Source organism: Elephas maximus, chromosome 8 (genome assembly GCF_024166365.1).
Source record: "Elephas maximus indicus isolate mEleMax1 chromosome 8, mEleMax1 primary haplotype, whole genome shotgun sequence".
NCBI lineage: Eukaryota > Metazoa > Chordata > Mammalia > Proboscidea > Elephantidae > Elephas > Elephas maximus.
Window position 1 is genome coordinate 12,211,737 of NC_064826.1, and position 16,845 is coordinate 12,228,581.

Consider the following 16,845-nt stretch of genomic DNA (forward strand, 5'->3'; position numbering starts at 1 on the left):
TTTGCTGTGGTTTCTACTATTCATACTGGCAGTAGATTGCTCTCTTCTCCCTCTTTCTTTCTTTCTCTTTTTTCAAGCACAACACAGACTAGTAACACCTGGAGATATAACAGTCCTGGCAGTGACCAATCACTGGCTTTGAGGACATTGATTATAATTAGATTTCTGAGAGGCAAGTTGATCTTAGAATTTAGAAGAGCTTCAGATGTGACTAAAGGGTTTGAAGAAAAAGAAACGTGAGAAGGTATCAATGAACCCGGCCTTTCTCCATCTGGTGAAGAGAAAGCTGAGATTTAGATTGGTTTTGTACTAATTATGGGTGCTGCACTGAGATGGCCCCTCAGCTGTTCCCTGGGTGCCTTGACGTTCCTTTCCTCCAGTACTACATACTCTTGATTTCTTTAGCTTTTTAGTAAGCCTTGAAATCAGGTAGGGGTTTGTTCTCTAACCCTTCTCATCAGTAGTCCCTTTACCAAAGCCTCTTCCTCTGAACCATCTGGGGTGAATTCTGTTTTCTGCCAGGCCCTCCCCTCACTATTACAAGAAGGGTGGTAGTGTTTCCTCAGCATACAGGTGTGCTCTTGGGTCACTGCAAACCAAGCTATTAAGCCTACGGCCAACGTCAAAATAGGCAGGCAGGTCTTTGCCTCTAACCACCACCCCTCCCCCAACATCTATCTTTACCTTCTGGATTGTGGTTTAGGCAAATTGTTTTAACTGCTTTGAATGCCATTTGACTCCATTCCTTTGGGTCATGCAGGTTTTTCCATTTTTTTTTGAGTCCCTTTTGATAATGTAGATACCCCTGGGAAGGACACACCCTGACATGCTTTCAGTTGACACAGGAGGGTTGGGGTGTCTATCCAGTGATACCATCAGTTGAGCTGGATGGGGCTGAGGCAACGTAGGTGCCAAGGTGATGGGAAGTTGTCGGGGCCGAGGACAATGTGCTTGCATGGAAGATGGGGAAGGGAACCCCAAAGATTAACTCCCCGTTGGTAGTTTTCCTGGGAATAAGCATGTGGAAATTTAAATGTTTCCTCCTAAAATGCCTGTTACTTCTCTGAGGGCTTATGTTCTTAAGGTTATTTCTGTTCCCAGGCTCATGCTTTTTCTAAATTTGTTCAATTTTGGATTATCTTTTTATTCCAGTACCCAAAGCCTATTCTGTAGTCATTGACCTAGATGTGAAATCCAGGCCCTTTTTCAGTTCCCACATGCCTAAAAGCCCATTCCTATAAAGCAAGGAGTGGATTTTCCTGCTGATTTAAATACAGAGGGAAATACGCAGGGAGGAGACAAAAGAGACGTTTGCATCAGAGCAGGACACTGACGTCAGTGAACGCTGGACTGTGTTCTTAAAATGCCCTTCAGTAACCCTCCACCAGGACGTTTCACTGGTCACTTCAATCTATGCCCGCCGTGGCCTGGGCCCTGGTGTGGAGCTTTCTCTTCCTTTCATTCCCTTTTTGTGTCCTTCTTTTCTCTTCTCTCTCTCATTTTCAGAGGGTAGGAATCTTTGGAGCAGATGACTGAATTCCAATCTTGGCCTTATTACTTACGAGTAGTATGGCTTAGATAAAAACAAAACAAAACACATTGTCCTGGAGTCCATGCTGACTCATGGCGACCCCATGTGTTACAGAGTAGAAATGCTCCATAGGGTTTTCTTGGCTGTAATCTTTGCAGAACAAGAATCCTGGTGGCACAGCGGTTAAGTGCTCAGTTGCTAACCAAAAGGTCAATGATTTGAACCCACCAGCTGCTCAGCAGGAGAAAGATGCTTCCATAAAGATTATAGCCTTGGAAGCCCTATGCGGTAGTTCTACTCTGTGCTGTAGGGTTGCTATCAGTCAGAGCTGACTTGAAGGCACCCAACAGCAACAACAACAACATAAGTGTACGTATATATATGTGTGTGTGTGTATGTATGTATATCTATGGCGATTATATAATTATATATATAATTACATAGTGTGTGTGTATATATATATGGCATTTGGATTGCATATTTTAAAATAATGTTTGCAAATTTGCCTAAGAGGGGAATGTGGTGCATTTAAAAATAGTATTAGGTACAAAATGATACTACCATTTTGGAGAACGATATGACACTTCCACAGAAAGCTAGAAACAGAAATACCATATGATCCAGCAATCCCACTCCTAGGAATATATCCTACAGAAATAAGAGTCATCACATGAGCCGACACACACACACCCAAGATCATTAGATCATTATGCACAATAGCAAAAAGATGGAAAAAACCTAGATGCCCATCAACAGATGAATGGATAAACGAACTGTGGTACATACACGCAATGGAGTATTACACAACGATAAAGAACAATGAAGAAAAGGTTTACACACAAAAAGAAACAATCTTTGATGTTTACAAGGAAGGGGAGGGGTAGGAATGGAAAAACACTAAATAGACCATAGATAAGTGGTAACTTTGGCGAAGGGTAAGACAGTACAAAATACTGGGGAAGCCAGCACAACTTCTACAAGGCAAGGTCATGGTAGCTCCATAGACACATCCAAACTCCCTGAGGGACCAAACTACTGGGCTGAGGGCTTTGGAGACCATGGTCTTGGGGAACATCTTGCTCAATTGGCATAACATGGTTTATAAAGAAAATGTTCTACATTCTACTTTGGTGAGTAGTGTCTGGGGCCTTAAAAGCCTGTGAGTGGCGACATAAGATACTCCACTAGACTCACCCCTTCAGGAGCAAGAGAGAATGAAGAAAACTGAAGGTACAAGGGAAAGATTAGTCCAAAGGACTAATGGACCACAGCTGCCATGGCCCCCACCAGACTGAGTCTAATACAATTAGATGGTGCCCATCACTGACTGCCCTGGACAGGGATCACAGTAAAGCATCCTAGACAGAGCTGGAGAAAACTGTAGAAGAAAATTCTAAGTCACAAAAAAAGACCAGACTTACTGGCCCGACAGACTGGAGAAACCCTGAGAGTAGGCCCTGGACACCCTTTTACGTTAGTAATGAAGTCACTCCTGAAGTTCACCCTTCATCCAAAGATTATACAGGCCCCAAAAACAAAATGAGACTAAAGGGGCACAGAAACCCAGGGACAAGAACTAGAAGGCAGGAGGGGACAGGAAAGCTGGTAATAGGGAACCCAAGGTCAAGAACGGAGAGTGCTGACATGTGATGTTGTTAACCAATGTCATAAAACAATACGTGTACTAACAGTTTAATGAGAAGCTAGTTTGTTCTGTAAACCTTCACCTAAAGTGTAATTACAAAAAAAAATGTATTAGGAAGGTAGGCAAGGCCAGGGGTGGAGGTGGGGGGAGAAGGACTCCTTTGGCAATCATGCAATTATTTACCAGGATTAGAAGAAGAATCCTTTGTTTGAATAGCCCCTTTGAACTGTCTGCCATGTAGCAGAAGCTCATTAAATGTTTATTGAATGAAGAGAACCGTCCAGGGAACTTGGAATATTTGGGAGCAATCAAATCAAGAGCACGTATTTACTTAGCGGTTTACCGTGTGCCTAGCTCTGGCATGATGCTGTGGGCACTGCTGCCATATGTGAACGGTGATAGCTGTGATTGCTTGCTGTGTTTACTGCGTGCCAGGCATTCCCCACACATTGCTTTTGATCCTTTCAACTACCCTCTGAGTTGGGTACTGTGACGGTTAATTTTACATGTCGGCTTGCCTGGCCTGTGGTGCCCAGTTATTTGGTCACACACTAGTCTGGTTGTTGTTATGGAGTAGTTACATGTGATTAAATCAGTTGGCCTCAAGTAAAGTAGATGACCCTCCCTAAGGTGAGTGGGCCTCACCCAATCAGTTGGAGGCCTTAACAGCATAAAGGGAGTTCCCCTAGGGTATGTTCTGCTTCCAGACAATAAATAGACGCTTTGCTGGAACTTCCTTACTCTTTACTCTTCTTGTCACCTGACCTACAAATCTGGGGACACAAACCTACAGGGGCTTCCATCCTGTCCTCTGACCTGTGGATTTGGGACTTGCCAGCCCCCCACAATTGTGTGAGCCAGTTCCTTGAAGTAAGTTGCTATCTCTCTTTCTCTCTTTATATGTGTATATATATATATATATACCTACCTACCTACCTGTCTGTCTGTGTACTTATTACTGGCTCAGTTTCTCTTGAGAACTCTCACTCAGACAGAGAAGATTGCACTTATTTTGCATATTAGAAAACTGAGGCTGAGAGAGGTTAGGCAACTTGACCCCAAGGCTATTAAGTGGTAAGCTAAGGAATGCTCTTTACCTCTGCTTTTTAAGGTCTCCCAAACACGGCCTGCCTCTAGCAGAAGCTTACATTCTTGTTATGGAGACAGGACATTTGTAGTGGAGGCACTTAGAAGATTAGGCAGTATAGGAAGAGGCTGATGGTATAGCGTGTCTCCTCTCTCCATGCATGCGTGTGCTCTCAGCACGTCATGTAGGTCTGGGCCATGTACTGGGTAAATCCACGCAATCTGGAATTAGATGCCTGGTTTCAAATCTCACTTGGACCACGTCCTATTTGTGTGTCCTTGGCCATGTAGCTCAACTAGTTCTGTGCTATAATTTCTTTATTATAAAACAAGGGTAATGTACCTTCCTTGTTGTTGCGAGGAATACATAAAGTATGTAAAATGATTCAGTACACGGCAAAATATGTTTCCTGCTAGTATGTAAGCTTCACAAAGTCAGTGATTTATGTCTGTTATTCATTCACACACCCTACACACCTAGAAGAGTGCTTGGCATAAACTATTGTTGTTTGCTGTAGAAGCCTGGGTGGCACAGTGGTTAAAGTGCTCGGCTGCTAACCAAAAGGTCGGCGATTTGAACTTACCAGCTGCTCTGCACAAGAAAGATGTGGTAATCTGGTTCTGTAAAGATTTACAGCCTTGGAAACCCTGTGGAGCAGTTCTACTCTGTCCTATAGGGTCACTATGGGTCAGAGTTGACTCAGTGGCAGTGGGAGTTTTGGGTGGATTGTTAGCTGTTAACAGTCCAGAGACCCCATACAAAAGGAACAAAACATTATCCAGTTCTCTGCCATACCCCTGATTGGTTGCAAATTTGACTGTTGTGACCCACTGGGTTTTCACTGGCTGATTTTTGGGAGTAGATAGCCAGGCCTCTCTTCCTAGTCTGTTTTAGTCTGGAAGCTCTGCTGAAACCTGTTCAGCATGATTGCAGCACTCAACCTAGACCTTCAGTAAATACATTGTTGAATGGATGAGTGTGCTTTAATACGTGAGTGCCTGCGGCTAGTTGCATTAACAGACATAATGAAGTAGCTGCCACACAGATGTAGGACAGTGACTCTCAGTACAGGATGCCATTAGAAACCCCTGGAGGCTTTTGACTATGCTGACTCGAAGTCCCCACTACAGGCAAAGGCTGCACACCACCCCTGGAGAACCACTGTGAAGGTCACAGCTGTAGGTGCAGAGTAGTACAGGTGTATTGTGTTGAAGTGATATTCTGAATGGCTTACAACTCTCAGGAAAGTTGTGAACAAAAATAAACACAACTTTCCCTTTGGTTCCACAGTAATTACATTCTTGAAAATCTCAGTCTACAATAAAATTTTCAAAAAGTACTGAGCCCATACGTAGGCTCAAATAATCACACACGGTTTGTTTCCATATGTTAATCTCTGGATACCTGACATTCGTGTGGGACTTGTGATAGTTTTTTACTGTGTGAAATATCCTAGCTTTGCAGGTGCCCATGTGGGCCGCTTTGAATGTGAGCTATGTTAGTGCCCCTATTAAGTCGATTCCTACTCACGGTGAGCCCGTGTGTGTCAGTGGAAAACTCTGCTCCATTGGGTTTTCAGTGGCTGATTTTTTGGAAGTAGATTGCCAGGGCTTTCTTTTCAGGCATCTCTGGGTGGATTTGAACCAACAACCTTTCTGTTAACAGCTGAATGCTTTAACCATTTGTACCACCCAAGAACTCCAGTGCCTGGAAAACAGACAGACAGACACAAAATTAGATCTTTTTTAAGGCCCTTGGGCAATTAAACTCAGGTGCAGAGTAACTTTTTAGATCATTGGCCCCATTTCTGGGACAAGAAGATGAGTCCACTAGTCTCGAATATGTCAATTGCTTGTCTTTAGGAGGTGTCCTGGCTAAGTGGACCTCCTGAGTCTCTGATGTCTCTCCACATAGCATGCTGGATCTCTCTATGCTCACATGTTGATAGGTGCTGTCGAGTCGGTTCCGACTCACATCAACCCCATGTACTACAGAACAAACACTGCTTGGTCCTCTATCATCCTCACAATCATTGCTGTGTTTGAGCCCATTGTTGCAGTCACTGCGTCAATCCATCTCGTTGAGGGTCTTCCTCTTTTTTGCTTATCCTAACTTTACCAAGCATGATGTCTTTACCCAGGGAATGGTCTCTCCTGATAACATGTCCAAAGTATGTGAGACGTAGTCTCACCATCCTCCCTTTTAAGGAGCGTTCTGGCTATACTTCTTCCAAGACAGATTTGTTCCTTCTTTTGCCAGTCCATGGTATATTCAATATTCTTCACCACCACCATAATTCAAAGGCATCAATGCTTCTTTGGTTTTCCTTATTCATTGTCCAGCTTTTCCATGCACAGGAGGCAAATTGAAAATATCATGGCGTGAGTCAGGCACACCTTGGTCCTCAAGGTGACATCTCTGCTCTTAACACTTTAAAGGGGTCTTTTGTAGCAGATTTGCCCAGTGCAATGGGCTCTTTGATTTCTTGACTGCTGTTTCCATGGGCATTGATTGTGAATCTAAGAAAAAATGAAATCCTTGACAACTTCCATCTTTTTCTCCGTTTATCATGATGCTGCTTATTGGTCCAGTTGTGAGAATTTTTGTTTTCTTTATGTTGAGGTCTAATCCATACTGAAGTCTGTGGTCTTTGATCTTCATTAGTAAGTGCTTCAAGTGCTCTTCACTTTCAGCAAGCAAGATTGTGTCATCTGCAAAACACAGGTTGTTTATGAGTCTTCCTCCAATCCTGATGCCCCATTCTTCTCTTTATAACCCAGCTTCTCAGATTATTTGCTCAACATACAGATTGAGTAAGTACTGTGAAAGGTTACAACCCTGATGCACATGTTTCCTGATTTTAAACCACGCCTGATTTTAAACGACTGTGTCTTCATCTATGTACAGGTTCCTCATGAGCACAATTGAATGTTCTGGAATTCCCATTCTTTGCAACCTTATCCATAATTTTTTATGATCCACACAATCGGATGCCTTTCCATAGTCAATAAAACACAGGTAAACATCTTTTTGGTATTCTCTGCTTTCAGCCAAGATCCAGCTGACATCTGCAACATCGCTCATTCCACGTCCTCTTCTGGATTGGGCCTGAATTTCCGGCAGCTCCCTGTCTATGTACTGCTGCAACTGCTTTTGAATGATCATCAAAATTTTACTCGCGTGTGATATTAAAGACATTGTTTGATAATTTTCCCATTCTGTTGGATAATCTTTCTTTGGAATGGACACAAGTATGGATCTCTTTCAGCTGGTTGGCCAGGTAGCTGTCTTCCAAATTTCTTGGCATAGACTCGTGAGCACCTCCAGCGCTGCATCTGTTTATTCAAACATCTCAGTTGGTATTCCGTCTATTCCTGGAGCCTTGTTTTTCGCCAGTGCCTTCAGTGCAGCTTGGACTTCTTCCTTCAGTACCATCGGCTCTTGATCATACGCTACCGTCTGAAATAGTCAAATGTCAACCAATTCTTTTTGGTACAGTGACTCTTTATATTCCTTCCATCTTCTTTTGATGCTTTCTGCATTGTTCAATATTTTCCCCTAGAATCCTTAAGTATTGCAACTTGAGGCTTGAATTTTTTCTTTGGTTTTTTAGCTTGAGAAATACCAAGCATGTTCTTCCCTTTTGCTTTTCTAACTTCAGGTCTTTGCACTTTTCATTGCAATACTGTACTTTGTCTTCTTGAGCTGCTCTTTGAAATCTTCTGTTCTTTTACTTCATCATTTCTTCCATTCTCTTTAGATGCTCTGCTTTCAAGAGCAAGTTTCAGAATCTCTTCTGAATCCATTTTTTGTCTCTTCTTTCTTTTTAATGGTCTTTTGCTTTCTTCGTGTATCATGTTCTTAATGTCATCCCACACCTTGTCTAGTCTTAGGCCATTAGTGATCAATGTGTCAAATCTATTCTGGAGATGGTCTCTAAATTCAGGTGGGATATACTAGAGGTTGTACGTTGGTGCTCGTGGACTTGTTCTAATTTTCTTCAGCTTCAGCTCGAACTTGTATATGAGCAATTGAGGGTCTGTTCCACAGTGGGCCCCTGGCCTTGTTCTGACTGATGATATTGAGCTTCTCCATTGACTCTTTCCACACATGTAGTTGAGTTCATCCCCCTGTGTATTCCAACCAGCAAGGTCCATGTGTACAGTAGCCATTTATGTTGTTGAAAAAAGGTATTTGCAATGACTAAAGCTTGATCATTTCCATAGTCCCACCCAATCATTGTGTGGGAGTCACAAAGACTATGGCTAGAAGGGCCATATTAAGTAATTCACTGCACTGCAGGGCCCTGTAAACCTGGAGTCAGATGGAGCCAGAGAAGATTGAAAGAAATTTACAGAATGGATAATTAGAGGATCTGTTGGTTTCCTGGGGCCGCCACAACAAGGTGCCACGAACTGGGTGCCTGTAAACAGAAATTTATTGTCTCACAGTTCTGTAGACTTGGATGTCTGAAATTGAGGTGTCTGCAGGGCTGTGCTCTCTCTGAAGGCTGTAGGTGAGGATCCTTCCTTCCCTATTCCTAGCTTCTGGTTGCTGCTGGAGATCCTTGGTGTTCCTTGATTTTGTAGATACTTCACTCCAGGCTGCCTTTGTCTTCCACGGCCATCTTCCCTCTGTGTTTCCTGCTGTGTCTGTGTGTCTCCTCCTCTTTTATAAAGATATTTATCATATTAGATTAGCACCCTACGGTAGTATGATCTCATGTTAACTGATAAAATCTTCAAAGACCCTATTTCTAATCAAGGTCACATTCACAGATGCAGGGGTTAGGACTTCAACAGATCTTTTGGGGGAGCACAATTCAATCCATAACAGGATATTCTGGCTAAGCAATCACTTTTTTAAAAACTTATTTTCTCATAATTATAAAAAAATTGTTTATGAGAGTATATGTTACACATTTCTTTTAATAAGTAAACTATGAAAATACTAACACTGTCTCATACCCTTTAGGAAGGTTGTAGCAACACAACATGACTCCATCTTAATGTTGATCACAAAGCCTTTCTGCTGTCTCTCAGGCTTCTCCACATTGAAGTCTACCTCAGTTTGCCTTTATCTTTAAAGAGCTGCTTTGAAGGGTTTCTGGCCCTTTCCAGGAAGAATATCACTGAAATGTAAGGCTGGAGATATAATTCAAATGACCCTAATCAGATTTCTCAACGCTTGATCTAATCAGCAAGCTGGTTTCCTTGGCTTCTTGGTCAAGTTCATTCATTAACCCAGAAAACGTTTATTGACAATATGCTGCGTCTATCCCTGGGCTAGAATGTAATAAGATTAGCAGACGAACTGAGCCCTGTCCTTTAGGAGTTTATAGTCTTATTGAATGAAGTGAAGGAAATAATAGAATCTATTTGAAATGTATGGTGGCTTTTATGCTTAAAATATGTTAGAGGTCTTTCATGGCAGGTAGTTGACATGAAGCGTGACTTTGTGCTCTTGAAACTGCACATTAGAGCACGTTTTCTTTTCATATCCGTTTCTCACTTAATGTTGCAGTTCTCCTTTGCAAAGATTCTTTTGTGATTACAGTTATCCCCCACCAAGTGTTGCTGTGAAGTTAATGGAAAGAGTCATTGGCATTTATTTCATGGTTTTGCTGACTGTAGGCTTGGGAGGATTCTGAGCAGGAGGAAAGAAGGAGAAACAGAAATCCCGTTGATTTTTTTATTGGAACCGATTGTAGTATACAACCCCTGCCTCCCCAACACATACGCAGTTCCATCAGACTCTTAAATGCCATCTTCCACAACCAAGACAAATTCAAACAGAAAAAATAACTTACTCTAATTTTGAGGTCGGAGAAATAATGACATTGCTTTCTTGCTTTGGGGAAAAAACATGTGTATGCGTGTATGAACGCAGAAGAAAAGATTTCCTTCCGTGGTGATTAGGAGAATGGAAAGCTGTAATCAGACCTTAAGCTCCCTTTCTCATCGTGCCTATAATTATTTTTTCTATTCTCTTTCTTATGTAATGTCCTTTGTAAGACCCTTTTACCGATACAAACTGGCAGCCGCTTTGATGTTTCTTACTTCTTTTCCCTCCTAATTAATGTTTACATAGGTGGTAGATATACAATTTTCTTTTATTAATGTTGTATAAAACCAGCCTTAAATTTGCATCCACAATGAGGAATAAATAATCAACAGAATCCCTGACTTAAATGTTTCTATTCACAGGCTAGGAAAAGCACATTCTTTGACTGTGTGTGTCTTCAGGGCTTAGCTGGATTTGTATGTCTCTTACAACCACAGAGTCTCTGGGGGGTGCAAATGGTTACTGCACTGGGCTGCTAACAGAAGGATTGGAGGTTCCAGTCTACCCAGAGGTGCCTGGGAAGAAAGACCTGGTGATTTGCTTCTGAAAAATCAGCCACTGACGACCTCGTGGAGCACAGTTCAGCGGTGACGCACATGGGGTCACCATGAGTTGGAGCTGACCCCACAGCAGATGGGTGTGGTTTGTCCTATAGCTGCAGTGGTTTTCCAGTGATCCGGGCATCCCTTACGCCCTAATCTGGTTACTCCAGTAATTAGCCCCTTCTGAAGTCTTAACGGGAGCCCTGGTGGTGCAGCGGCTAAGAGCTCGGCTGCCCGCAGTGCTGCTCTGTCCTAGGGTTGCTATGAGTAGGAATGGATTCAATGGCAACAGTTTTTTGTTTTGTTTCTTTTTTTGATCTTTTGAAGTCTTAACTAGGAAGAGTACTCAGGTTTTGGTAGTCAGAGTTTGCAACTTTTGATGAATTAAATACATTTGCCCTGTGGTTTTTACTGGTGCCTAATAGAATTTTACTTCTTCTTCCCCCTCCTCTTCTTTTTTAAATTTTATTTGTTGTTGTTGTTGAGAATATTCACAGCAGACATACACCGGTTCAACAGTTTCTACCTGTACAATTCAGTGACACTGATTACCTTCTTCAAGTTGTGCAACCATTCTCACCCTCCTTTTCCGAGTTGTTCCTACTCTTCCTCCTTCTTTTTTTGATCTTAACTGTCTGGGGCAATTCATGAAAAGATGAAGAATTCATGTGTTTAAGTCCACCTGAGATTTAGGAAGCCTTCAGCCATTCTAAGGCTAGTGCTTAGGCACTGTTTAGTCATTTTTGTTAAAACATTTAGATTTAGGTTTTGGTGATGGAATCAAACTTGGAACCTGTAGATTCTGAACTCACAGAGGTTTGGCTTTCTGGCGGTGAAAACTGACTCAGAGCCTCCGTACAGAGCCCTTCGGGGTGGGGCGGGGTGGGGTAGGGTGGGGGGGGAGCCCAGCTGGGAAGGCTAAAGACACTCCTTGAACTTAGGTGGAGGAAAAAGGTTGAGGGGAGAAGAGTCTCCATACAAGACTCTCCCCTGTTCTTTCCTTATTGCTCAGTGATACAGAATCTACTTTGGGGTGAAGGGCCAAAATGATGTTGCTAATTATTTGCCTTGATGATAGTGAGGAAAGAGAACAAACATGTCATCAGACTGTCTCCATAAAGCCCTGCATCCTTGCAGTGACTCTTTGGGGGATTATAGAAAGCAAGTACATTGCTAGCTGCCCAGTGGGAGCTAGTGAAAGTAGGCTGCCAGCAAGCTCGATATTATCCCTGCTGACTAATGAAGACCTCGCATCTGTTTCTGGGACTTTCTGGGTAGGAATGTGAAAGAGGGAAGAACAGGGCTGGACGCTGGCTGAGCTCTCAGCTGCACCTGGCCGCTGGCTGATGACTGTACCATCCTGAGCTTTCTTCTGTTTTCCAGCCAGCTTCTCCTCTCCTTTTGGGGCAGCTGACCGTGTTGCTCAGCTTTACAAATTCCACTTCTGGGTGGAGTTTGCAGAGACCCAAGACCAGGACAGAGAGGTTGCCTGCCTTTAAAGGCTCAACAAAGCTTTCAGATGCTGCTGTAGTTTAAAAAGAGGTAGCATCACCCCTTGTTGTGGTTATTACACTCATGGCAACCCCATGTGACAGAGTCGAACTGCCCCTTAGGGTTTCCTAGGCTGTAATCTTTATGGGAGCAGATCGTCAGGTCTTACGTGGAGCTGCTGAGTAGATTCGAACTACCAACCTTTTGATTAGCAGCCAGGAGCTTAACTGTTGCACCAGCAGGACTCCTTAGCGTCCCTTATTCCTGCTGCTGTCCTGGCACAGGCCTTTTCCTTCAGTGGCTCGCCTTCAGTGGCGCAGTCACGATGGGACGCTCCATCCCTTGGCTCATCACTGTCTTCCTTTCCCCCATTTCACTGTCTGTAGCCCCTTTGGAGGGAACATTCGGAGTTCAGTGGTAGAATTCTCACCTTCCATGAGGGAGACCTGTGTTTGATTCCCGGCCAGTGCACCTCCAGTGCAGCCACCACCTGTCTGTAAGTGCAGGCTTGTGTTGCTAGGATGCTGAACAGCTTTCAGTGGAGCTACCAGACCAAGGCAGACTAGGAAGAAAGGCCTGGTGATCTACTTCTGAAAAACAGTAAAAATCCTATGAATCGTGACGGTCTGATCCACAGTGGATCGCGGGGATGGTGCAGGACTGGGCAGCACTTCCTTCCATTGTGCGTGGGGTTGCCCTGAGTCGGGGCGACTAGATGGCAGCCGCTGTTGGAGATGACCTCTCCTCCCTTTCCTTATTCCTCAGCTGAGTGAAGGGGTCCGAGGAGCTGAGCCTCCCTGGGGATCCGCGGTCGGGGGACGGATCCCTACTGTGAGCTACAGAGAGCCCAGCGGGCTGAGGGGAAGGAGATAGTGAAGTTGTTGGTGTTTTCTCCCCAGGGCGCCCCCTAGGGGTCTGGGTAAGCCACTGCTCTCCCACCGGCCCCAATGCACTTGCTCCCTTCTAGCGGAGTTTGAAACCTTTAGAGCACAGAGGCAGCCGCGGGGAGGGTGTGTGCGGGAGGATTCCTGCACCTGCCCTCCCACTGATTCCACGCGCAGAGCTGCCTATCGCAGACTCCGTCTGCTCCTGATTCCAGTAATCCTCGGATCACACGGCCACGGAGACAGAGCCCTTCTCCCCTGCAGGGAGCCACTTAGTTAACATCATGCACAAATCAGCATTAATGTGTAAGCTCAGGAGTCCCTGAGTGGAGCAAATGGTTAAGACAACCTAGAGGTTAGCAGTTCAAACCCACCCAGAGGCACCTTGGAAGTAAGGCCTGGTAATCTCCTCCCAAGAAGTCACAGCCTTGAGAACACCGTGGAGCAGCTCTACTCTGCTTACTTGAGGTCACCAGGAGTCGTCACTGACTCAGTGGTAACTAACAACATCAGCATGGAAGCTCGAGACCCTTGTCTGATGTTTTTCAGGGTGCTGTTCAGAAACGGAACTTCCCTCATTCCTGATGATGCCACCAGATCTCCCAGAGTGGTCCCCGCTTTCCTCCTTCTTCTTGCTGTTCTTGTTCTCCTCACTGGCTCTCCTCTTGCCCCTTCCCTTTCTCAGCAGTAGTGTGGGTGTTTGCTAAGGCCGCTCCTCTGCTTTCTCACCTTTGCTGACCAAGGCCAGGGCTGGCTTCCTCCTGCTCTTCTGCTTCCTCCCCTCCTTCCTTAGCTGATTGGGTCGTGCTCCACCCAGCAAACCTCAGACCTAACCAGTGCACCCTGGTCTTCTTTGTGCATCTTGCTAAGGTAGTGGTGTAAAAGCGTTTGCCATCTCTCGGCAGATACAAACCAGTCTTTGCCCATTTAGGGCCTCGAGTTCCCTGTAGTAGGGCCTCTGCAAGGTAGGCGAATGTTCTTGAGCTGAGAAGAGTGACCACTGAGCTGTCTCCAGGCGTGGAGAGGATTGGATTTTGTGGCAAATGAAGGCACTTCAGTGGAAGGCAGCTTACCTTGCTTCTAGCCCATGGCAATGTTAACATGGTCCAGGTACTGTGGCTGCCCAAGCCTGAGGACTTTCTTTATAAATGAAGAGACCTGCATTCTTACCCACCGCCCAGTAGGGGTTGACATTGTAATTTCAGGCCCTGAAGCAATTATTCCCCCCGGCCCTCCCTGTGTTTGGGAACCACCACACCCTCTGTCGTTGTTAGCTGCCATCCAGTTGACTCTAACTCATGGTGACCTTATGTGCAACAGAACAAAAGATTGCCAGTCTGTGCTGTCCTCATGATCACCAGCATGTTCCTGTCCTTCGTTGTGGCTGTTGTGCCAAACCATCTCGCCAAGGGTCTCCCCTACCCTCGTTGGCCCTCTGCTTCACCAAACATGATATCTGCCTCCAGCTACTGATCCCTCCTAATGATGTGTCCAAAGCCATTGAGTAGGGCAGTATTCTTTCGTGATCCATAGGGTTTTCATTAGCTTATTTTGGGAACTAGATTGCCAGGCCTTTCTTCCCGGTCCATCTTAGCCTGGAAGCTCTGCTGAACCCTGTCCACCATGGGTGACCCTGCTGGTATTTGAAATCCCAGTGGCATAGCTTCCGGCATCACAGCACTGTGCAATCTACCCCAGTATAATATGCAGATGGGTGGCGGATCTTCACTTTCGAGAAGCATCTTCCATCACATCTGTAGAGGTCTTCGCTTGTGGAAGACGAACTCAGGCATCATTTCCACCCCGTGGCACTTTGAGCTCTGTATTTCCTCCTGACATTGGTTTTCTTTGTATTTTCTGTTCTTGCTGCAGGAAGGCAATCTCCCGGGCAGGCCTGCAGCACCTGGCTCCTGTGCACCCGCTCAGCCTCCCTGTGGCCAACGGCCCCGCGAAGGAGCCCAGAGCGACTCTGGACTGGAGCGTAGGTGTTGGCTCTTTCTTCCAGATATAATTTCAGTTGCATGTTGTGTTTCTCATTCTCTGAATTCCTATAACAACAAGCAAGACTTCCATAATAACTTCCAGTGTTACTCACTGACCAGTCTTTAGCTATCCAAGTTCCATGTACAAACTCCTAGGAACATAGCAAGTCCTTGGATGGTGCAAATGGTTTGCACTCAACTACTAACCTAAAGGTTGGTGGTTCAGACCCACCCAGTGATGCCACAAATAAAAGGCCTGGTGAGTTGCTTCCATAAAGATACCAAAAAAACCCAAACCTGTCGCTGTCGAGATGATTCTGACTCATAGTGACCCTACAGGACAGGGTAGAACTGCCCCATAGGGTTTCCAAGGAGAGGCTGGTGGATTCGAACTGCTGACCTTTTGGTTAGCAGCCAAATACTTAACCACTGCACCACCAGGGCTCCTCCGTAAAGATACTTCTATAAAAATACCAGTGGAAGCTATGCCACTAGTGTCTCAAATACCAGCGGGGTCATCCACAGTAGACATAAAGATATAGCCAAGGAAACCCCACGGAGCACAGTTCTCCCCTGTAACCTGTGGGGTCACCAAGAGTCGGTGTCTACTGCAGGGCAACTGGTAGGAATGTAGCTCCTTTATATGAAATCAGAGTGTTAAGGACAAAAATGAAAACGTCATGAGTCATTTGAAGCAAGCCTGCCTGCATGTGCAGCCGTGAGAGCAGAAGCACTTCCATGCCCAAGCTTTACTGGTTCCTGCCAAGTTAACGATAGATAGAGCTTCCCCACAGCAGCCTCGTGGAAACCAAGTGCGGTTTCCTCAGCTTCAGCTGCCTCTGTTTTGTGCCTTTTTTTCTGAGAGACAATGGTGTCACTTATAACCCAGGCACTCTGTATTCCTGTCCTTTACATGCCCTACCCCCGCCCAAAGGTGGGTGACTCTTGCGTCAGTGGGTTGAGTATGTTAGCTGATTGATTACTTCTTATGTCATTTTTAAATTTATTATTACTATTTTTTAATAACAATATTGTGTTTTCAGTGACAGTTTACACAGCAGTTTAGGTTCCCATTTGCAAGTTGTTCAGTGACATTGGTTACATTCTTCACAATGTGTGGACATTCTCATTATTTCCGTGCTGGTCATTCTGTTTCCATTAATCTAGTTCCCCGGCCCCCTTACGATCGCATCTTTGTTGACTGTTTGGCTTCATATAGATGAGCTTTAAAAGGAGCACAGTACTAATGGGTGATAGTCATTATTTTTTGAGCCAATTTCTTAATTAGCTACAAGGTGACCTCAGGGGTTAGTTTCTGTTCCAGGTTTGAAGAGTATCTCAGGGCAATAGTTGCAGGGAGTCCTCCAGTCTCAAGCAACCTAGTAGGTCTGTTTTTGTTTTTTTTTTTTTTTCATTTTGTTTTAGGAATTTGAGGTTCTGTTCCACATTCTTCTTCCTTTCTGTCAGGGTCCATCTATTGTGGCCCTGGTTAGGATGGTCGGTAGTGGTAGCCGGGCACTGATTACTTTTGACCAAAACCCATTCACAAAAGCTGCTCACTTAATTTGTAGTCCGAAGTTTGCAATCCTTAAGCCGGTCAGAAACCATTCATAGAGAATACCCAGTGAGTCAGGTCTTTGGCGGAAGCTGTCGCTAACTGTGCATGAAAGATCTTATCTTTCCTGAAGGGTAAAAGTGTAGGAGAGCTGTCCTGAAAAGCTGCCAGTCTGCTCTTAGGGCGAACCTGGTTTAGGATCGTTAGTTGAGTTTGAATAGAGGGGATAATCTGTGTTCTTTGCTTCCTAGATGAACCCCTGTAGAGAATGGTGGGGTGGGAAA

At 44.7% G+C, this 16,845-nt stretch overlaps 1 protein-coding gene across 1 annotated transcript in view; it reads left to right on the plus strand.

The window, feature by feature from the left end:
• DGKI (diacylglycerol kinase iota) overlaps positions 1-16,845 on the plus strand; it is a 491,936-nt gene that overhangs the window by 146,645 nt on the left and 328,446 nt on the right. The window contains exon 2 of the mRNA XM_049893911.1: positions 14,897-15,005. Within this exon, the coding sequence (XP_049749868.1) occupies positions 14,897-15,005 (109 nt within the window). The remainder of the gene's footprint in view (positions 1-14,896; positions 15,006-16,845) is intronic.